General features: G+C 40.2%; 1 protein-coding gene across 2 annotated transcripts in view; it reads left to right on the plus strand.

The window, feature by feature from the left end:
* Positions 1-24,934, plus strand: part of LOC126199279 (rho GTPase-activating protein 10) — a 596,616-nt gene that overhangs the window by 477,303 nt on the left and 94,379 nt on the right. For both annotated transcript variants that reach the window (XM_049936087.1, XM_049936088.1), the window contains exons 5-6: positions 17,753-17,863; positions 20,482-20,586. In XM_049936087.1, the coding sequence (XP_049792044.1) occupies positions 17,753-17,863; positions 20,482-20,586 (216 nt within the window). The remainder of the gene's footprint in view (positions 1-17,752; positions 17,864-20,481; positions 20,587-24,934) is intronic.

Consider the following 24,934-nt stretch of genomic DNA (forward strand, 5'->3'; position numbering starts at 1 on the left):
AGAAAATAGTTAAGCGCTTCGATAAAAAAATTTCAAACAAATGGTTCAGGGAAGCGAAGGACTTAGCAGAAATTAATATTAGGAAAGCAGAAATTATAGAAGGGCGCCGGCCGGAGTGGCCAAGCGGTTCTAGGCGCCACAGTCTGGAACCGCGCGACCGGTACGGTCGCATGTTCGAATCCTGTCTCGGGCATGGATGTGTGTGATGTCCTTAGGTTAGTTAGGTTTAAGTAGTTCTAAGTTCTAGGTGACTGATGACCTCAGCAGTTAAGTCCCATAGTGCTCAAAGCCACTTGAACCAAGCCATCTAGAAGGGCAGCAATATTAGGAAGTTCAGCGGTTTTCAGTAAAAGATCACGAACTTCAGTACTGTATGAACAAATGAAAGAAGAAAAGAATGCATTGAAAGAACGAAGAAATATTGGAAACACCGAAAATCGGAAGAGAAGACAAAATCATGAGGAAGTTACTTCACTTGGTCCATAGATGACCGAAATCGAAGAGAAAAGAATAATTGTCGATTAAAAATGCGATAATATTCTCGGATAAAACGTCGTTACAAGTAGAATCTGTGAACCTATACAAACTTAAAGTACCGTCGTGTTAAAACACACAATATCAGCGTCCGTCCGCTATCTTTAGTCAAAGACCTTTTCTCATCCATTTTCTCATTACCTATTTCCCGCCATTTGCTTTGGTCAGGTTCCGATCACTCATAGGATATAACTAAAAGATCGCATTCTCGGAACTCCTAGTTACTCGCTGATTAAGCGGGTCAAGTGATCAGATCCCTGAAAACGTCTTTCAAAAAAAAGTGGACAATGTATTTATTTGTACCTGTTGTTAGTATCATTTCAATATATATATATATATATATATATATATATATATATATATATATATATATATTCCCGGTGAACAACACAATTGCACTAGGCAGATTAGAAACTAACTGAAGTCATAAAAAATTTAAACAGTCCTTCCCCAAAGTACAAGAAAATTCGAAGAAAGTGAAGCTATGATCAGTTTTACTTTTTTTGGCTTGAAGGTAAAAACAAGCTCGTGATGAATACATTACAAAAGATATACATGGCTCATATTCGTGGATAGTTCTCAACCAGGTTGTTACAGATATCCATCTTGAACGATCTCCCCATGAACCACGGATGTTGCCGAGGTGAGGCTGCTTGCTTATCTCAACGATAGGGATACCCGTACCGTAGGCGTAATCACAATCGAATGTTATCTGCTAAGAGGCGGGACCAACTCGTAGTTCCTGAATAGGGGCAGCAGACTTTTCAGTATTTGCAGAGCCAACAGTCTTTATGATTGCCTGACCAGGCCATCTAACCTTAGCTAACATGGTCTTACTGTGCCAAAGTCAGCCCGTACTTTCCCCTCCCTCCACCCTCCCTATTCCCATAGAACTGTTGTGGTCTGTGGGAGAATCAGCCGTGACAGAAATATTCCACATACGTGAAGTGCTACGGACGCTAGGAAATAGATGCCAAGTGGAGAAATGTATAATTTGGTTCAAATGGCTCTGAGCACTATGCGGCTTAACATCTGAGGTCATCAGTCCCCTACAACTTAGAATTACTTAAACCTAACTAACCTAAGGACATTACACACATCCATGCCCGAGGCAGGATTCGAACCTGCGACCGTAGCGGTCGCGCGGTTCCAGACTGAAGCGCCTAGAAGCGCTCGGCCACTGCGGCCGGCAATGTATAATTTCCGGCATATTCTTCTGTTTTTCAGTAGAGATGTGATAGTAGCGGAGGCAGCCAGAAACATTTCCTCCGTGTGTGGGGATAATGCCACTCGACAGAGCAGGGCAAGAAAATGGCTCAAAATGGCTCTGAGCACTATGGGACTCAACTGCTGAGGTCATTAGTCCCCTAGAACTTAGAACTAGTTAAACCTAACTAACCTAAGGACATCACAAACATCCATGCCCGAGGCAGGATTCGAACCTGCGACCGTAGCGGTCTTGCGGTTCCAGACTGCAGCGCCTTTAACCGCACGGCCACTTCGGCCGGCTGGCAAGAAAATGATTTTCTCGTTTTAAGGATGATCGTTTTGACATTAAGTGAGCCTACACTTTCAGGAAGACCTTTTGGGTTTGATGAAGATCGTTTAAACGCATTAATCCACAATGATCCACGCCAGTGTACTCGAGAACTGGCAAATGTGATGAACTGTGATCATTTCACCATCGTGCGACATTTGGATCAAAGGGGAAGGTTAAAAAAATCGTGTGTATGTGTACACAGCATGCTCTAAGCCAAAATCACAAAAAATTGCGGGTGGCCATATGTGCATCTCGGCTTGCTCCTCATCAATTGGCCCGTACACGACACCAACCATTCCTACCCGATACCGTTACTGGTGATGAGAAATGGCGTCCTTAACATAAGGAAAAGAAAGGAACGATTGAGCCCAAACAAAGCAGCAACTCCCCATACAAAGAATTTGCACGCATCCATAAAAGATAACATATGTATGGGGGAAGAGCGACGGTGTGGTGTAGTCCGAATCACTTACCCGAGGTGTAACCGTCAATACTGACGTTTATTGTCAACAACTGAAACGTCTTGCAGTCCCAATCCAAGAACAAAGATCAGGAAGACTGCGTGATGTAACGCTACTCCACGGTAACGCCTGCCTACATTCTGCTAATTGACAAGAAACACTTTACAGGAGTTACGGTGGGAAGTCACTTCGCACCCTTCTTCGTCTAATCTTGCGTTTCAGATTTTCACTGTTTCCGCTGTCTATCGAACAACCTTCAAGGAACTTCCTTTCCGGATGAAAATGAGCTCTGAAAATCGCTCGACGAGTTATTCGCCTCAAAACCATGTGATTTCTACAGTCACAGAACCTAAAAGTTACCCCAGTGTTGTCAGACTTGTAAATAGTGAAGGACAATGTATTATTGATGACTTAAGTCTCTGTTACGTGTATATGTTGTGTTTATTAAACTTACGGCAAAACGCTGCGAACTTTCGCTACTACCTATAACACATGTAGATTTAGAGAAAGCGTTTGGCAATGTTAACTGTACTACGCTGTTTGAAATTTTGAAGATAGAAGAGTAAAATCCAAAGAGCGAAAGGCCGTTTGGAATCTGTACAGAAACGAGAGTAGAGTTATAAGCGTCGAAGGACATAATAGGATGGGAAGAATTGAGTGTGTGAGGCTTTTGGCCTATCCCCAGTGTTATTCAATCTGTACATGAGCAAGCAGTAAGATGAGTATTAACAAAAGTAAAACAAGCGTAATGGAATGTAGTAGAGTTGAATCAGGCGATGTGGGGGGGAATTACATGGAAATGAACACTAAAAGTATTAGATGAGTTTTGCTATTTGGGCAGCAGAAACACTGACGATGGCCAAAGTGGAGAGGATATAAAATGCAAACTGACTAGAGCAAGGAAAGCATATGGAAGAGAAATTTGTCAACATCTAATATGAATTAAACGCTAGAAAGTCTTTAGTAAAGGAATTTACCTGGAGTGTAGCCTTGTACAGACGTGAAATGTGAACGATGAGTTCAGACAAGAAGAGAATTGAAAGTTTTGAAATGTGATATCGTAAAAGAACAGAGAAGTTCAGGTAAATAGATGGAATAACTGATGAGATACGAAAGCGAATTGGGGGATAAAAAGGAGTTTATGACACAGCTTGCTTATAAGAAGGGTTCGATTAATAGGACACTTCCTGGGGCACCAAAGAAAATAATCAGTTTGGTAATATGTGGGATAAATATTGCAGAGAGAGCTAGGCATGAATGCAGTAAATAGGTTCAGTGGGTGTAGATTGCAGCTATTTTTCAGAGATGAAGAGACTTGCACAGGAAAGACTAACGTGGAGAACCGCATCAAACCAGTCTTCGGACTGAAGACCACAACATCTTCAACGATACAGACGTAGCCACGCCCCCTCGCACGTGTTTTAATAGCCACGCGCGCACGCCAGAGACATCTGTCACACAGCGTATTAACTGTGACGCTGACAGCCATCTGCCGGTGCGAAGTGGAACTAGCAGGCCACTGTGATTCGTGGATTCATGTAACTGCTCTCTTTCAGTGCATGTAGTTTTTCGAAAGGTATTATCCCACCGTTTATGGGGAGCTTTATTGCTGGTATTTACTTGAAGAGTAATTATTATATCGGTAGCAGTGGTTTATAAATTTTCATCGTAATTAACGTAGGTGGTTATTCTAAAACCGTAAAAGTCAGTTGAATTAGCATCGTAAATGTTTCGGTGTGTGTGTAGTCAGTTGTAGATATTTGCGCAGGAAAGGTGTGTGTTATGGTGATGGTGGGAACTTGCCTCAAATTAAAATGAAAAGGCTGCTTCTTTCGAGAAAACTAGCTAGCCAATAGAACAAGAAAGGTAGTAGTGCTATGCAGCAGTGAAATTTCAAAAATCTAAAGACATTTTTAGCTTCCAACTAGTTTTTCATGCTGAAGAATGAAAAGGAATTCACTGATTATACGCAGAAACAAGTAATGAAATGCCAGGGAAACAGAGGTACAAAATACAGGAATGCACATAAAGCGATGTATATACCGACAACTACAAAAGGTAGAAGAAAGCGAATGTACAGAAATATACCGATGGAAAAGAAGTCCCAGCACCAAGAAATAATTGATATAGGGTAATGTGATTTCGGGAATACATTTGTCTGAATAAGTAACATTGCAAGGTCGCAGGTTTGTTGTAATCGAAGGAAAGCCATTGTACATGCGAAATGCTGGTACATCATTAAACGGTGCAACCACCAGAATGTTGAAAGCAACACGCAAACGCGCATGCATTGTGTAGTACAGGTCCGGGGTATCAGCTTGTGGGATGGAGTACCATGCCTGTTGTACTTGGTCGCTCAGTACATGGACGGTTAATGCTGTTTGTGGATGGCGTTGGAGTTGTCATCCCATCTACATCTACATGATGTTCCATATGTGGCTAATTGGAGACAGATCTGGTGATTGAGCAGACCGAGGCAACGTCTACATTCTTACAGCGTGTCGTTACAAGAGCGGTGTGTGGGCGAGCGTTATCCTGTTGGAAAACACACCCTGGAATGCTGTTCATGAGTGGCAGCAGAATAAGTCGAATTACCGGACTGATGTATAGATTTACGGTCAGGGTGCGTGAGATAACCACGAGGATGCTCCTGATGCCATACGATATCACTCTCCAGACCATGACTGCGGGTAGGTCCATTGTGTCTAACCCGCAGACAGGTTGTTTGCAGATGCTCACCTGGCCTTCTTATAACCAGCAGGCAGACATCACTGGCAACGAGACAGGACCAACTTTCATCCGAAAACGCAACAGACCTCGACCCCGCCCTACAACGAGCTCTCGCTTGACACCACAGAAGTAGCAAATTGTAGTGGTTTGGGGTCAGTGGAATGCACACTACAGAGAGTCTGGTTCGGAGCTGTCCTTGAAGTAACCGATTTGTAACCGTTCGTTGTGTGACTGTGGTGTCAACGGCTCTCAAATTGCTGCTGCAGATGCTGTACGCTGCGCCAGAGCCATCCGCCGAACACGATGGTCTTCCCTCTGGGTGTTGCCGTGGCCATTCGGAGCTCGGTCTTCTTGCGACCGTACTTTCACGTGACCACTGCTGTTAGCAGTCATGTACAGTGGTTACATTTCTGCCAAGTCTTTCTGCAATATCACAGAAGAAACACCCAGCTTCTCGTAGCCCTATTACAAGAGCTCATTCAACTCAGTGAGCTGTTGATAATGTTATCTTCGTCATCATAAAGACTTTTTAACTGACTTCAACTAACTAACATGTAGCTACCCCCCCCCCCCACACACACACACAAACGCTCGCACGCGCGCGCGCGCAAACCACGACGAGAAAGGGGAAAAAAAGGGAGCGGGGCGAAGGCAAGCAGCTTTGAGTGAGGCGTGAAGAGTAATTGGATACCACAATTAGTGAAATCGCGGCCTGCAGAAGGCGGATGTTCGGAATCGAGTCCCAGTAACACAGTTTTATCCGTCAGGAAATTTGAGTGTTGCACATCATCTGCCGCAGAGTGGACGTTTCGTTCTGGAAATTACTTACTTTGGAACTCGTCGCTCGTACGAAGGTTAGGCTGGTGACAGTGGCAAATGGAGATTCCAGAGTGTTGCTGTTAAGCGTTGTTGTCCGCATTTCATTTCGTTCTATGCACTTCTTCGCATGGCTTCTATTCTTGGGCGTCATTATAAAAACAATGGCCCTTAGCCAAGGTAGACATTCACTGTACCACACCGAGCGAGGTTTCGCAGTTGTTAGCACACTGGACTCGGATTAGGGAGGACGACGGTTCAGATCCGCGTCCGGTCATTTATATTTAGGTTTTCCGTGATGTCCTTGAATCGCTTCAGGCAAATGCCGGGATGGTTCCTTTCAAAGTGCACACCCAGTCCCTTCCCCATCCTTAAAAAGCAATCCGAGCTTGTGCTTGTCCCTAATGACCACGTTATCAACGGGACGTTAAACCCTAATCTCGTTTTCTTCTTTCTTCACGGTACCACTTTCCTAGATTTGTAGTTACATTACGTGACAAATACTATCCAACACCCATTGGTGTTATTCCAGAGACGCCAGCCATGTAACTAACGACGTACTTATGGTAAAATCACAAAAGAACAATTATTTCCACTCAACTCTGAGACACTGCAGCCGCCATTCTTCAGAATTTTTCGCATAGTAGGCTGGAATTTGCACGCCAATACAGCAACTGGACGTCCATTGAGCTGGCCAGTGTGACCGAGCGGTTCTAGGCGCTTCAGTTTGGAACCGCGCGACCGCTACGGTCGCAGGTTCGAATCCTGCCTCGGGCATGGATGTGTGTGATGTCCTTAGGTTATTTAGGTTTAAATAGTTCTAAGTTCTAGGGGACTGATGACCTCAGATGTTGAGTCACATAGTGCTCAGAGCCATTTGAACCATTTGAACGTCCATTGAGTGGCCGAAAGTGGCTTTTTCACATCGGACAGATGGCCGTTGGCGTTTACGACGTGAAACGTCTGAAAGCAAACATTCTGCAACAAGCGTAGGAAGGATCCAGTCCGGGGGAGGGAACCTAATTGGGGGGGGGGGGGGGCGCATGTTTTGGTGGCATCTTCTCATTCTGGAAGGCACACCGAATCAACAAAAGTACGCTCCTATCCACGGGGACCATGTCCAGCCCTATATGTTTATTTTTTCTCGACACGATGGTATCTACCAACTTGACAATATTTCTTTTTCTTGACATGATGGCATCTACCAGGAGGATAATGTTTTTTTTTCCATACCATGGCATCTAGTGGTAGGACAGTAAAACATGTCACGCAATTCGTAGCGTGTGCGTGGTTCGAAGAGCATCGGTACGAGTTTACCGTACTCCTCTGGCCACCAAACTCCCGGGATTTGAACCCGGTCGATAATCTATGAGACCGCTTCGATCGGGCTATATGAGTCACGGATCCTCAACCTAGAAAAACAAGCGTAGCTGGCCACGCTACTGGAGTTGGCATAACTCCACATTCCTATCGGTACCTTCCAGAAACTCCTGACTTCTTACCCCACGTATTGCAGCGGTCCGCGCTACAAGATCTAGTTATTCATGCATTTGATAGGTGGTCACATTAATGTGACTAGACAGTGTATGTTCACAAGCCTCCTTATGATGTGTGGCGGAGGGTACGTAATATATTACTGTCACTTCCCCCTTTAGGTTCCAGTCCCGCATGAAGCGCCGGAAGAACGATTGTTGGTGAGCCTTCGTTTAATTCCAATCTAATTTTATCTTCATGGGCTTGTACGATATATCTATAGGAGGAAGCAGTATATTGGTTGGCGTTTCTAGAAACGTACACTATCTGAATTTTATCATTGAATGACGCCGTGGTACAAAACGTCTCTCTCTTTGCGTATGCCACTGAGCATCTTCGTTGATACTTTTGCGCATACTAAATGAACATGTGACGAAACGCGCTACTCTGCTTCAGATCTTCAGTACTTACTCCGTCAATTCTTTCTTGCATGGGTCCCAGATGGACAAGTAATATTGGAATATTGGTCGAACAAGGGTTTCGGTAGCGACTGCGTTAATGGGTGGACTGACTACACGTCCTGAGGATTCTTCTAGAGAATGCGTCTGGTATCTGCCTTACCTGCGGTCTTTCGACTTAAAATCGTTTCGTACTCCTAGATTTGTTATGGATTTGGTTGCTGCCAGTGATTGTTCTGCAATTGTGTGTTCATAAAACGATGGTTCTTTCTGTCTGTTCATGCTCTGTGCCTCTATTGATGTTGGGACCAACTGCCAACTGCTACATCTAACATCGATCCTCTGCAGATTATCCTGCATTTCGCTGCAGTTTTTTTGCGTTGCAACTTCTCTATACACAACAGAATCACCTGCAAAAAAAGTTATGCATGAGGCAGAAAAAAATAGTTTTATTTTACAGCCACAATCGATGGTTTCGGACAAATTAGGTATTTTTTGCCATATTCCAAGTAGTTTTTGCGAAGTTCGATGTCTTTTTGCGAAGTTCGATGTCTTTTTGCCAAGTTCGATGTCTTTTTTGCCAAGTTCGATGTCTTTTTGTCAAATGCGATGCCTTTTTTGCCAAGTGCGATGCCTTTTTGCCAAGTGCGATGCCTTTTTTTGCCAAGTTCGAGGCCTTTTTTTGTCAAGTTCGAGGCCTTTTTTTGTCAAGTTCGATGCCTTTTTTGCCAAGTTCAATGCCTTTTTTTGCCAAGTTCGATGCCTTTTTTTGCCAAGTTCGATGCCTTTTTTGCCAAGTTCGATGCTTTTTTGCCAAGTTCGATGCCTTTTTTGCCAAGTTCGATGCCTTTTTTTGCCTAGTTCGATGCTGTGTTTTTTGCCTAGTTCGATGCTGTGTTTTTTGCCTAATTCGATGCTGTGTTTTTTGCCAAGCCCGATCCTGTTTTTTTGCCAAGCCCGATCCTGTTTTTTTGCCAAGCCCGATCCTGTTTTTTTGCCAAGCCCGATCCTGTTTTTTTGCCAAGTCCGATCCTGTTTTTTTGCCAAGTCCGATCCTGTTTTTTTGCCAAGTCCGATCCTGTTTTTTTTGCCAAGTCCGATGCTGGTTTTTTTGCCAAGTCCGATGCTGTTTTTTTTGCCAAGTCCGATGCTGTTTTTTTTGCCAAGTCTGACGCTGGTTTTTTCCTAAGTCTGACGCAGTTTTTTTGCCAAATTCGGTATTTTCCACCAAATTCTGTGTTATCTTCGATTTCGTGTTTTTTTTGTTAAATTTGTGTTGTTTTTTCCGAATTCAGCGTCATTTTTGCCAAATTCGGTGTTGTGCCTGATGCAGTGTTTTTTGCCAAAATAGGGGCTGTTTATGCTAATATCGGTTTTTTGTACTAAATTAGATGCTGTTTTTGTCGTCACATCGAATTTCGTTACGCTGTAATTGAACTGTCATTTTAAAATTATAGACTATCTTCTGCCTTGAGGAGACTGGAAGTCAAAATGAGGTTTTAACATTCAGTAACCATTATTTGCGAATATTAGTAAACTGACACCCTCAGGTTTATAAAATTTTTACACACAAAATTGCAGATTTTCGGAAAACAGTGTGTTATTTCGCTAGAAGCCGATATTTTCGCGTAATCGTACTGCTTTGGAGTGCGCCCGAAGTTGCTTTTACGAAGATTCTCCGTAGAGATTGACATTGTGTTTTCTGTTCGCTAGAAACTCTTCAGTTCAGTGACATAGCTGCTGTATATTTCGTATGCTCGTATTCTGATCATTAGGTGGCACTGCGGATGTATTGAGCGCCTTCGGGAAGACGAGGAAAACTGCATCGACTTGGACGCGACATTGCTGCTTTTTGGGTGTTCTGGGCGAATAGAGCGAGCTGGGATTGATACCATCACTGTTTTCGGAACCTGTGTTGGTTCCTACAGCGGAAATTTTCTGTCCTCATAAATGACACAATACGCGAACATAAAACATTTTAAAATTCTACAACAGACCGATGTAAGGTGAAGTTAGAGGTGAAGACCGGTAGTTTTGTACGTAAGAGATGAAGACCGATAGTTTTTTGGGTCTGGAGTCTGTTCGACGACCCACCTTGGAAACAGGAATGCCTTCCCTCCTTTAGCAACCTTAGTTATACTGCTGCTAGAAGAAGATCAGCAGCAATAACCGCCTCACCGTCCCCCCGACACTTAACTGCCAATTATAATACGACACATTTCCTGAACTATGTTCCTTGAATTGATATAAGTTAGCAGGTACATTCAGTGATATATGTGGATACTGTCTGCAAAATGTTTTGCGAATAGAGTTATTAGTAAAAAATTAATAAATTAAAACGTTATGCCTGTTATTGGAGTTTGACCTCTCGCCGTTTTAGGCAGAAGCTAGTTTTTCACGCATCTAAATGTCCTCGGCGTCATATCTTCTGAACTGTGTGTCGAACGGTGATGTATTATGTACGTATATTCAGTGGTATACATGGACACTGTCTGCAAACTGCGTTGCGAATAAAATCTGCAGTAAAGAAGCAATAAATTAAAACATCATGTCCCGCCGGAGGTTCGAGTCCTCCCTCTGGCTTGAGTGTGTGTTTTATTCTTAACATAAGTTTAAATAGTGTGTAAGTGTGCAGTTTTGTCCTTTACGAATTCACACACATTTGAAAACGTCGTGCCTGACCATGCAGTTTTAGTGCATGAAGAGCGAAATTTTAGTACGTGGTAATTTTTTTTTCCATTCATTATTTTGCGGGAGGGGGGGGAGGCGGCGGGGTCGTTAGTGTGAAAAAGTTTCGTAAACGTTTGAAATCATTTGCAAAATTTGTTAGAAGTCGGCAAGTGTTCTCACTCTCAAATAGTAGATGGACACAGTCTGGCTAATTTTCGCGCCATGAGTTACGCTGCCTCACACACGGTTTCAAGTTGCAATACTTGTCTCACAAGGAGGGGTCCCCAGCGGTGTGTTCGACTTTTGGAAACCAAATGCACGATGATGTAGGTTAAGATCCCAGGTATCACACTCTGCAGCCATTCACACTTGTGGACCCTCGTTTGCGAATAATTGACGAAAAATTTCGGCATTTTGCATGATACTCAATAACTTTAAAAAAAGTCAAATTACGTAGTTTGGTTGCATGCTGTAATGGATAGGGTAATCGCATCACGTGCATAATTCGTTTAAATGTTACTTTTTTATTTCTATTCCTTTGTCACATTATTTTAATCACCATATGAACTTTTTCATTTTTTCCTTTATATTATTATTTTTCCAGTCGGAAGTTTTTGAGAATAAGAACTTAGTTATATCTATGTATTATAATACTCAGTTATTTGACAATTCCAACCTTCTTGTTAAAAAACAAAAGATCAAATAATCTATTTATATTGACTGTGCAGTGGTGTGAAAAATGTATTTTTCGTTACCAGATGTGCAGGTTTTTTTTTGTCATGGTAGTCGTCATAAATACATTTAAAACATAACCTTAATTCCTATTGCACTGTGGACAAAATAACGTAGATGAAGATTTAAATGAAAGAGGGGCATTTAAGTATAACGAAATTCAAACAAGTGACAAATAGATATAATGAACGCAGTAATGTGGACGAAGAAACTGGGTGATAAAACAAAACAAAATAAATCAAAATCAGTGCATAAAATTAACCAAAAACACATGAACAAAGATATCAGGTGGAAACAGAATAATGAGAGCAAATGAAATTGGATTTTATGATTAAAATGATGTGATAAAGGAATGGAAATAAAAAATTACATTTAAATCAATTAACTGAATAAAAATTATCAAAATCATTACGATAAAGAATATAATAGGTCTTCACATCTCCTTTGAAAAAACTAAGATATTGACAAACATCAAGCACTCATGTAAATACCTCAAATTTCAAGAACAAAAGATGGAAATAGTAAAAGAATTCAAATATCTCGGAGAATGGATTAGTTGGAATGCTGGGGAAAGCAAAGCAGTGGAATCCAGAAAAAGTAAACTTGAATTGGCCGTCCATCTAACAAAAAATACATACAACAAAAAATCCCTTTCATGGGGGTCCAAAATTACACATTACAAGACAGTGATTAAGCCAGAAGCATTGTATGCAGCAGAAACACTTAACACGAATTTCAAAGGCCAAATGGGGAAACTTGAGCTAAAGGAAAGAAAAATTTTAAGAAAACTCATAGAACCAAAATTTCAAGACAATGAAATTATATACATCAAAAATGAAACTCTCTACAAGAAAATTGAAAAGCTTTCAGATACTATGCGAAAAAGGAGGGTAAATTTTTATGGTCATCTTCTCAGAATGAATTCCAACAGATTAACGAAACAAATCTTTGACTTTTTCCGTAACCGCAAAACGAAAGCCAACTGGTTTAAAGAAACTGAGAAAGACCTAGTAGAATTAAAGATTTCAGAAAAGTCACTTATCGATCGAACAGCTAAATTAATTACTAAAGAGGAAAACATAAGATTCCAAGACAAATCTACACAAAAGTTCAAACGCTTCCTCTCCGAAGAAGAGAGGAAAAAGAATGTCAGAAAGAATGAAGAAATATTGGGCCCTAAGAAAAGAACAACGCACAAAGAAATGATTGATCCAGCGTACCCCAAAGAGGGTGAAACGAAAGAAGAAGAAAGAATATAAAAAAATTAATGTACCCAATGAGATTCTAATGCACAACCTCCAGCACGTCAAGCTATCCTATCCTACCCAGTACACTACTACGCAACCAAACTACGTAACTTGACTAAGTTATTGAGCATCACGCAAAATTCCGAATTTTTTTCCTCAATTATCGCAAATGAGGGCCCACCAACTGGTTGCCGACTTACTGGCAACGCAGTTTCGCACACGGAACAGCTGGTGCGAGCGTAGAGGAGAGGGAGTATTCGCCGGAGATTCGAGTCCTCCCTCGGGCATGGGTGTGTGTTGTTCTTAGCATAAGTTAGTTTAAGCAGTGTGTAAGTCTTAGGGAGCAAAGACCTCAGCAGTTTGGTCGCTTAGGAGTTCACACACACAGAGGGAGTATAGTTTGTCGCACCCGATCATCGTATGGTTACACTCGCCATGTCAAGCACAGAACCAAGCCCAGCGGAAGATGTGGTTCTCTATATAAAAACAAAGAAAATTCTGGATTCATCCGGACATCCAAAGAAATATTAACTGCATTTTGTATGTAGCAGCCAAGGAGCTGTAACAGATAAATCCTAAACACAACTTTTTTTTGGAACGACTAAACATTGCTACAGTTATTTGGTGCAGTTAATTTCTTCCGCCATAGCACATCGTGATCTTTATTTTGAAAACCCCAAAAAATACCATGAGATTTCTATACACGGAAATGTGGAGATGGAGGTTTGTGCTTGTTTAATCATTTGCGTGTGAACCATTGTATTTACACGTATCTGAGACCTGCGGCATTTCACCGTTGGTATCAATATGATTTACAATTTTTTGTACATTTGCGTCCATGGACGTACCGGTAATTTTATTTTAATCAATAGACCGACAACACACTACACGTCATACGCAGTTTTTTTTTCCCCACATCGCGGAAGCCTGTAGTTGTATAGAATGGGATTTTTATCGACTTCCCGTACAAAGCTTATTTTCACAAACTGATCGTTCATCTTCTGCTTAAACCAGTACAGAGGCGTGTTCGAGGATCACTTGGGCAATGCAGGCGCGAGTTGCTGGCAACTGGTTGGCAATGCGTTGCAAGCGATGCTTTTGAGTTGCTCCCTGTTCTGAGGGCCTTGACCCTACCTCAAAGTAATCAATCTTTCTCCAACTGAGACACACTTCCCTCAGTTTTTTTTTTGTTTGTTTTAAAATGGTTGGCGATGAATCTCAGCCAGGTCTTCAAACGGTTTCTTCAACATCCTATAAATTGACAAACTGCTTAACAATTTTGTATCCTATAAATTCATTTGAATTTTACTTTACTTCGTCTATTTTCGACTTGTAGTGATAAAGCTGAATGTGTGTACTTGTGTGATTATCGTAAATGACTGGATGAATCCAGAATTTCCTCTCTCTCTCTCTCTCTCTCCTCTCCTCTCGTATCAGTACACTACAAGAATATTGCGAACTACATAACTTGGTGATGTAGAGCCAACTGACAGCAATCGAGTCAGTCGCACGTCACAAAAACATTTGCATCAGTGGACGAAGAACGTGTAACGCAGTTCTCGTCCAGATGTAGCCAAGAAACGTCACGTTGCAGTTACGTTGTACCAGTGGACGAACAGCTTATTGTGTTAAACCCGTAATATAATTTTATTGCTCTTAATGATTATATAGAGTGCGGCGCGGGAACTTACTTATTTGAAACGTACAGGACACAGCGGCTGTTACTCATTGTTGCGTGGGTTTCAGTGCATTCAAAAGTGCGAGACTTAACATTTTTTTAGAGGTTAGTTTAGTGGCGATCATGCAGTGGGCAAGAGAGGAGCGCGCGTTCGCCGTTGCGGCCTTCATCTCGAATGGACGTTCGGTCATCAGAACTCAGCGTGCATTCAGGAATCAGTTCAACATCCCGCCTGCAGCTCGTGTTCCTGATGGGAAATCAATTGTTATTTGGGTAGACACCTTTATGGATACTGCAGGTGTGCAGAAAAAGAAACCAGCTGCCTCATGACTCCCTAGTGTTCTTCAGCGACGAGGCACATATTCATTTGTCTGGCTGCGTGACTAAACAAAACATGCGGTATTGGAGTGGCACGAACCGCCGAGAACTTCATGAGCAGCTCCTGCATACAGAACATGTGACTGGTGTGCACTATCTGAAGTTGGCACTATTAGTCCATGGCTTTTCGAAGAGAACGATAAGGCAATGACGGTCACTTCTGAGGTTTATGTTCAGATGATTGAACAGTCTTTTCTTCCAGAACTTGAAGAAATGGATGCGGGTGATGTCTGGTTCCAACAAGATGGCGCTACAGCTCACGCGGCTCGAACATCGATGACCATTTTGCGCGAGCACTTTCCCGATCGTCTCATCTCTTTGAGGGACGATCTCCAGTGGCCAGCACGCTCGCCAGATTTACCGCCATGCTACTTTTTCTTAGGGGGCTAACTCAAATCCTTGGTGTATACTAATCGTCCGCAAACCCTGGCTGAGGTACGGGACAATATTCGTGTTGCTATTGCCAACATTTTCTGCCAAGGAAAAAAACTGTACAATAAATTATCAAAAGAGATTAAAGATGCAAAAATACAAATATTTAAAAAGGCAGCTAAAAGTACCTGTTACGCAATACAATTTATACATTGAAGGATTACTTAGATAAAACAGAGTAGGGGTTTGATAAAAAAATGTTGTACATTTAGTAAGTTATTTGTAAAAAACATATTGTATACCAGTAGTAAATTTAATGATTATGTCTGACTAGAAGGGGACTGATGACCTCAGATTTTAAGTTCCATAGTGCTCAGAGCCATCTAACTAGAAGTCTGTAAATATATGTGTATACGAATTAGCTTATTTTAAATTGATCTAAACTTGGAAATACTTTGACATGTCCTACATCCTTGTAAAAAGAGATCTACAGATGAATAAAGCTGCAACTACTACTACTACTACTACTACTACTACTACTAACATGGACGGAGACTTGTTGGAAAAAATGGACCGAAACTTCCGATTTCGACTATCTAAATGCATTGAGCAGAACGGACGCCACCTTCGAAATATCACTTTCAGAACTTAATGGAAAAAAAAACTTTAATGTTACTCTTTGTAAAGAAAAACGAATTAAATTGATGTGTCTAATGATTTCTGATTTCTGATTTTTTAAAATAAGGAAGTTCCCACGCCGCACTCTGTATTGTGACAGAATTTGAAATTTATAAATTCGGTCAGTAACTGTATGAAATATTGAAAATCAAATTTTTATTGCCCCAGGACGCTGTTAGACAGACAACCTGTAAGCGGCACTGTGCCATTTATTAATGTGTAGAATCATATTTGTGTCTCGTCAATGGCTGTGGCCTTTCATCTTACAGAGCGATTTCAATTTAATTTGTATATTCCGAAAAATAGTGGGAATGGAACAAGCAGTGCTGGTTACGTCACGGGATAGCGAGTTGTGACGTCACTGAGGATTCCCGCGAAGTTTTAAGCGCAGCCGTCCGTGGTGTGACATCACTGTTGGATTCCCGCGGAGAGACGCGCCGTCGTAGACAGAGTGGCGTCCGCGTGGGCGTTGCGCAAGCGCCTTGCAACCAGCGCGTGGCGTCGGCGTCGGCGTCTTCTATCGACCAGTCCGCGCGACGCTAAGCGACGCCTCGGTACGCCAACATGCCCGGCACGGCATGTCGCTGCAGCCTGTCAGGGTACGATCGCGACGCACCGCGAACCGGCTGTCGCACATGCTCGCGTCTGTACTTACGTTCGCAGAAAGGAACACAGATCCAGTGCTCAGATTTTTCCCGTGTTAATGGTCTCCATCTACTCCAGACATATACCTTCCTCTGACGTTAACAGTCTTTACGGTTTCACTATGTATCGAGCTCGTCACATTCTGTTAACACACCATTTTACTGTGTGGCTGTATTTGCTTAGCTGTACAGAACAAGAGTCATTGATAACAGAAATTGCATGAGAAATAATTGAAACTTAGAAAAAACCACTGTGTAGATGCAGGGTAACTAGTTTAAAAAGTTAGCATTGTCATATTGTGGAAAACATTCCCAATAATGCAGTGTGTACAAAGTTTCTGAAGGGTTGCCGATTTATATTAGATACTGTTATAGTTACCGTGTGTTTCGTGATATTGTAACAGCTGTGTTTTGCATTATGTTTTGCCTCATCTGTTTCTGACCATATGTGACTCATGACCATGGACAATTTGGGCAGCTTTCTTTCTGTGTATATACTATTACTTACAAAAGCATTAGGTCACAGCATGGATATGTATGTTTCTAAAGTCAGAGGAAATCATTCTATTCAGTCTGCATATTTTTCTTCTTCCATTTACATCCAGCTCCTACAGATTGTAAGACTACTTCGGATTTCAGATTTGTGTGTACCTCACAGAAAGAAGAGATAATTAAGAGATACAAATAAATTAAGAATGTGGCATTTTGGATCCTGTTTGTGAGATATCAATTTCTTAGTAGCCCACTTCTCTAGCATAGGTCACCAACACAAAATAAATTGATTTTGATCAATGGGAAGGTAGTATTTTGATCTGTGTAAAGACCTCACAGCCTCAGTACTTGGCCTGTAAGAGAATGAGAAGTTGAGGTGTACAGTTCCAGATCACCAAACTTTGCCAGTGTCTTAGATTTTCTGCAATATCTCATCAAGCAACCGTGATCAGTTCACCAAAAAAGTTGCTGTTGTACAGAGAAACACTTCTGTGATGATATCTTTCTTTCTGCTCTTTTCTTACCAACAATTTCCATATTCATCCACAAGAACATAGAAATAACACATTGCTGTAATGCTCACCTGTCATCCACATGTCACAGATACACACATGACTCGCCACACTGAGGAAAGAAGGGCACAAGTGCTCAATCTTAGTAATAATGGAAATGTGTTTGAACTAAAGACTTGCCAGCCATTGTCACTCAATTAACTAAGAAACTAGTAATACTATAACATATGCTTTACCATCACTGACTGAAAATGTGTATTTCTAACTAAAAACATTTTGATACATTTCATTGAAGAAATGCTTATATAATTTTATTCCTTTTGTTGTTATTTTGCAGGCTGATGCGAATCTGATGCTCGAAAAGCGAGCTTTCTCAGAAGCCAGTTTGGAGTACGTGTTTCTCCTACAGGAAGTCCAAGAGAAAAAGAAATTCGAATTTGTTGAAACAGTAAGTTCAATTCAGTCAACTATGGTTCACAAAATTAATGTTAATATGTGTTTTTTGATATGGTTATCATTATCTGTTTCATTTTTTCCTATATACCATCAGTTTTTAAAATCTCTCACCACATTTAAAAAGCTTTTATGTGTGATTACCTCTTTCTCAATCTCCGTACCATTGTCATGTGGAATGAGATGCTAAGTCACCATATATCAGTAGCAGTTACCTAATTGTTTCAATTGAACTCAGCGTAGACATACTTAATGTGTCTTATAGAAATAAATTTAGGTACAAGACAGTAGTAAAAATTCCAGGATGGAAACAATAAAAACTCCAGAATCGAAACAATAAAAAGAGTCAGGATAGCCAACTGCTCCTCAGTCTTTGAAAGAGAAGTGTTTTATGTGGTCACTCAGTTTATTTAGTTCTTATTATAATCATTTATTTAGTGAATACTGCATGATACAGTTGTTTGCCTAAGCACAAGGGAATATTTATTTAGGTGGCCATCAGTCAGCTGTTCTTGGAAATTCAATCACACTCCTGCTGGCCCCCAACAAAAGAATACCATGTTTGTAAAGATGTATCTGTTTTGCTGTATAGCATTTGTCAATGTAGCTGGCTGACCATCAAAAATCATGTTGAAATTTTGAATGTATGTTAATTCTCATTGATAGTTGCATACCTAGGAAATGCTATTGATATAAGTAAACTGTCCATTCCATTTATACAAGTCTCAGCAATGGGTGATGGTTAGATGTGGTGAAGAGGTGTCCATTAACATGTTTTGTACAATATGTCTGCCTGTTTAGCTGAGTGGTTACGTGCTTGCCTATCATGCTGCAGGCGCAGGTTCAATTCCTGGCTAGACTGGAGATTTTCTCCACTCGTGGACTTGGTGTTGTGCTGTCCTCTTCATCACCGACATACAGGTTGCCCAGTATAGCATCGTCTGAAGTAAGACTTGCAACCAGAGGCCGAACTTCCCTCGATGGGGCGTCCTAGCCAACAATGCCACACGATCATTTCATTTCGTACAGTATTTAGTCACTGTTAGGTAGAGATTCCTTTCCTCTTTCAGTTTCCTGCTGGAACATTTTAAGCTCTCAGAATCTCCACATGGATCCAGAAAGTGTAGAATAAATTTCTCTATGGCCATCTGTGATTGCAAACTTGTTAGGTCCTCAGACTACTGGTTTCGGTCAGCAATGACCATCTTCAGGTCTATTTTAAATGCAAAATAAGTTTAGCATCATTGCAAATATATAAAATATGGTATCTACTAGAGTCATCTTGTTAACAGCATTACAGTTCATAAAAAAATGAGCAGTTTGTTTTGAACAGTAGTCCTGTTAGCAAGATGACTCTATTATAAACATATTTTATATATGTGCAATGATGCTAAACTGATTTTGTGTTTGTCTTTTGACGATGCCACTAAGGCTGCATGATATTAGGACATGTTTTTAAACAGATCTCGAGATGGTCATTGTTGACCAAAACTGGTAGTCTGAGGACCTAACAAGTTTTTGATCATAGACAGAAATTCAGAAATTTATTCTACATTTAAAATTCTGTTGGGCAGTAATATTAGAAAAGTTTTTCTGTGTTGCCTCTCTTTATTTTTCCCAATCTGGAATAGAGAGTTTATTTTCCTTCCAATCCTGGATCTCCTGAGAATGACTTTGAGAGCAATTCAAGCATTTTTCTCATTATCAGAGAGAACCTCCAAAACATTGTTGTTGTGTAGCGTTGTAAGTGAACAGTGTTCATTTCTTCACTCTAAAGCACATTTTCAATAGGCAATCAACATTCGTGGATTAAAATTGAAGTCACCTGTGGCAAAAGTGCATCGAATGTTACCAAGGATTATGCAAAGTCTGTGGCGAGAATGTGTTACCGTATAGGATGGTTGCGTAATGGGCCGAGGCATTTTGTGTGGGTTGGAATGAGACTGTGGAATTCCACCATACAGCTCGGCTGTCCATTTCTCAAAATCAGATTGACGTTGTGAGTGTCTTGAAGGAGAAAATACACCTCTGAAGCCACAAATTTCATGATGTGGTACCTGTACTCTTTCTGTGCAGTAGGGCACTCTGTCACCATCATAAACAGAGAATGCCTTGCAAGTGGTCCCCAATGGTTTCCTGACATCTGACAGAAGGTGATAGACTTTGCAGGTGGCTATGCTGAAGGGACGTAATGCAGCTGTAGTTGTTAGTTCACGAAATATTGTTTCCCATCCATGTTGCCCTTGCTTTATTTACTGGCCTCATATTTATATATTGGTCTTGCCACAGCTTTATTCACAGTCCCCATATTTATGTATCAGATTGAAACTTCTTTTAAGAAACTGTTATCAGATATTTTTATGCCTCTATATGTGGTCTCTGCTGATCTGTTGTAATCCACACATGTATAACATTATATTTTTATAAGCTACTCATTCTATTAAGATCTGATAGTCATTGGACTAAAGGAAATCCTGGTATTCTATTTTCTGTACAGCTTCAGCAGTGAGCGGCATATAATTATTAATTGTCTCCTATAAGAAAACTCAGATATGTACAAGTTGCAAATTTCATTGGATAGGGGAAAAAGTGTTAAATGTTTGTATGTTTCAGCTGCTCGGTTTCATGTACAGTTGGTTAACATTCTATCACCATGGACATGAAGTTGCCAGTGATTTCAAACCATACATGAATGATCTGCAGTTAAAAATACAGAAGGTATATGATCAAGAAAAGCAAACTTTAGATGCTATTTTGTGTTTACATTTTATTCTAGCTTTGCATAAAATGAAAAAGTTTTTCATTTGTGTCACTATGTTTTAAATAATAGCTAGAAGTGATCAACATTTGGTGGCGTTTTGGCAGTAATTTTTGTGAATGTGTCTGAATTAACTTTCTAGCATCACAGCTAATGTGGCAATACCTGATGCTACACACACACACACACACACACACACACGCACACACACACACACACACACACACACACACACAAAAATGATGATATTGAATTGGTATGGGTGAAGAATACTTTTTTCGTATTGGGAACAAACCTTTATCAATATTTTTAGTGGTGTGGGATATCTAAATTTTTTCCCATTTGAAACAACATTGAAAAGAAAACCCAGAACCAGAATAAAACAGTACAGTGCTTACTACAACTGCAATAAAACTTATCAATAATTTGGCAGCTACTGTCGTAGAGTAAGTGGAAACAAATTTCTATCTGCTGTTCACAGTTAACAGCTCATCTGAATTCATATCACTACAGTCAGCGTAGAATTTACTTAGGAATAAAAATCTCTATGTTTCTAGGTTTACACTGAGTGAAGTAAAAGACCACCTACCTATTAAAATGCATGCTGAGTAGTGTTTCAACCAGCAACTTGTATCAGAAAATGTCAACAAGAATTTTTAGACGCCTCTTACGTGAGACAATAGGCTATGCTGAACAGGAAAGGGAATAAATGTGTGATACCATGTTACATAATGTGTATTTGATGTCTCACGTTATAGCCACTGGACCAGCAAGAACTCAGTATCTCTGAAGAGAGGCACATGCAGATTCTCAAATATGAAAAGAGAAAGTGCAAAGTGCTTAAATGTGTCATTAGTCTCAGGAAAGGAAGTGATTTCAGGAGTAAAAGCGGTCTGCATGTTTTATTAAGGTTGTTGTAAAGTTCCTTTTATTTGGAAACATGTCAATTCTCTCTTTGTGCATTTAGCCATTATACAGTTGCAATTAGCAGCATTTTGGTTATGATACCGTATGAGCCACATTGTACATTTTGTATTAAAACATTGTCGGTAGGATGATATAGGTCAACACACTGCTTTCAGTCTATTAAGATATAAGTATGAAATTGATTTTTTATCCATTTTGAATTACATAATCACTGGTGATTGTTAAAACAAAAAGTAATTGCAGGATAATTAAGGATTTACATGCTAACAAGTTTCATAAACTCAAGAGCATTATATTCTCCATTACTGAACGTAATGGTAGCGTTTTTGTGACACAAACACCATTATGAGAAGAGATGGAAAAGGGATGAAATGATGTAATGGTAATGTAACAAAATAGTAGGGTAGTTTTGTTTCAGAGATTATTTGTTCTTACAAGCAGTATAGAAGGAGGAAAAAATGAGGCAATCGAAAATAAAACAAGAATATACATAAATTCTGTAGTTTTTAATTATGGTGTGATGCTGAAACTGCATGTCCAAGGTATTTGAGTAGAGACTACTCAGGTTTCTTTGAGACAGTGGACATGAATATGGATGGTCACACTGAGAATTGTGTATCACACATTCATTTTCTCCTGAGATTTAAGTTGTTTCACTTCCATCTTTACAGGCAATATCTTGCGAACTGTCGTTTAGATTCTATTGTTGCTTCAGGTAATGGGATGAGTAAATATGAGCATGGTCACTTTAGGCACCATTGGCCATCCAGATTTCAGTTTTCCATGGTTTTCATTAATAGATGCACAGGCTGCAGACCACATGCAGCCAGCCAATGTTCTGGTGGCGGCCTGCCCCTCACTGTTTGTTCTTGTAGTTTTTCATGTTTTTACCCATCTTACACTCCTTCCTGAAATGAAGAGTATGGGCCCTTGTAGAACTTGGTTCTTTTGAGCCCATTCTACCTTGCATTGGGGCACGGGAATCACAGTTTGGAATAATAACTTGTCACACAGTATGATATTTTTGAGCTAATGGCCGTTACACAGTCACAGTAAGGAGTTTGTGGCTTGCAGTACTTGCAAATCTGTGCACCAATAATTTGATAGTTGAATGCCAGGATGATTTATCTAACAATGATGGACAATTTCCTTCTCTTGTCCTACCAGAGCTTGTGCTTCATCTGCAGTGTCCTCATGAATAATTGGACATTAAATATTAATCATCCTACCTTCTTCCTCCACCACAAAGGAGAAATATTGAACAGTAGGATAAGTATATAAAGTAGAACTTGGATACAGTGACTACTACATTTGTGGCATCTGTATGAGGCTATTTACCATTCAATATCTTCATTTTACAGTGGTTTTCTGTACTCATTCCATTGTTTGCATTCCAAAATAATCTCTTCCATTATCATATTTATGTTGTTGCTTCACTTCTCTAAAACATTACAAGTAGTGTACAGAAAGACTACCTTACTTACCACTTTTCATTTTATTGTCTAGCTGAACCATTATTTTGAAAACATTCTCTGAAGTATTGGTGTTGTTCACATTAACTTTGTTGCTCTGAAGTTTTTAAATTTTCACCCTAAAATTGCTTGTGCAGTCAAGTAAAAGGACTTCTTTTCTTGTCCTCTTTTTATATTAGCAAGTTACAAATACACAAAGGCTGCAGAGTATCATTTGTTCATCAATACCTGTAATAAATGTATTTAGCTGTCTTTTGGATAACGTGTACAGTGCATGCAGTTATTTGTATCCTTATTTACCAGAAAATATTGTGCATGTTGCCCTATTTAGCTTTATGACAAATAATGCCACAAATAATCTAGAAGAAAGGCTAGGAAAAGAAAATATTAAACCAGAGGCACAAAGTTGACGTATCAAGGTATGGTTTATAAAATCATCTGTCTTGGTGCTGCAGTTGTGACATGCTGCTCTGTTCTCATTTCAGTTTGCACAGCAACTATGAGATAGAATGTGTTTAAAAATTGTTAAAATATTCATACTTTTAGAAAAGATATACCTGAGTTTTTTTTCTCCCATCCCCCCCCCCCCTTCCCCCCTCCAAAGTTGTTGTTCTTTCCACTCTGGGCATTGCATTCTGGTTAAGTCCACACAGAGGAAGGTGATGGAGAAACAGAATACTTGTCATTCTGCAGATGAAAATAATAGATTAGTAAAAAGAATAATGAAACCACTTTGAGTAGTTAATGTGATGTATATATTTATGGTAGGAGATTGGAAACAGCATTAATAATTCAAATACTGTGGAAGTTTTATTAACACTGAAGTGGTTCTGTAAGTATATCGGATATTAAAAGTGATATGTCCAACTGATTATGAGGTTCTTGTTGTTCACAGCAGAACATGTAACTGTACATGGTTTCAAAAGCACTAAAAACAAATATCTTTAATTCTGGAGTATGTGGGATCATTTTAAATTACTGTATGATTTGTGCCCGCCCCCCCCGCCCCCTTTCCCACCAGCACCCCCCTCAAGGATCTACTGGTGTTGTGAAGCTGCATTCTTACAGCTTTGTGACCAATAGTTGGCAAAATACTCTCTATTGTTTGTCTGGAACTGAAATATCATTTGGACACTTGCTGCATTACGTGTGATTCTCTTAACAAATCTTTGTACTCGGGACAAAAATTCTGGAGTGTTCGAATTATTTATGCTGTGTCTAGTTTTTAGTTACATGTTTATACTTCACATCAGGAAATGCAAATTATTCTCATTTGCTTAACCTGTATATTGTCATCAATGTATTTGCAGTTAATAGTGCTGAAATGCAAAATATATTGTTTAGCAGTTTGTTTGTGAAAAATTATTTTTGTATTGAGTTTGTAGCTCTTAATTTAGTCACAAACTGAGAGCAAAGTTGTTTTTGTGTGTGTGCACCTTATACTTGTGTTCATCCCAAACAGATAAGACTCACTCCAAGTAGTGAAATTCCGCAACAATTTCGTGGTGTATAATGTGGTACTCAGTGGTTGTAATTAAAGTGCAGCTACTCACAGAGGTCAGTGCAGGCTATAGTTATTGTATGGCAGTGGAACTTGGTAGGTATGTTAATGCATTAATGTGGAACCGATTTATGCTGGAAAAAATTAGTTCAAATTTTGGCCAGGTTTGTAATTGATGATGAGCATGTACCTCAGGTTGTGTTAATGCTCGAGCAGAGTCATAAGAATTACACATCACATTTTCAACAGTTTGGAAAAGTTTTGTGGTCTATTTTACACAGCTACCCTCAGAACATCCAGAAACGGCAGCTTGAAACCTTATCAATGTTCTGAATTTGCTCTTCATTTTCTGACTTGGCTTGGCGTTGATGTCGTGGCCGGGCAATATTCCATAGAGTGATGAGGCAC

Source organism: Schistocerca nitens, chromosome 8 (genome assembly GCF_023898315.1).
Source record: "Schistocerca nitens isolate TAMUIC-IGC-003100 chromosome 8, iqSchNite1.1, whole genome shotgun sequence".
Classification (NCBI taxonomy): domain Eukaryota; kingdom Metazoa; phylum Arthropoda; class Insecta; order Orthoptera; family Acrididae; genus Schistocerca; species Schistocerca nitens.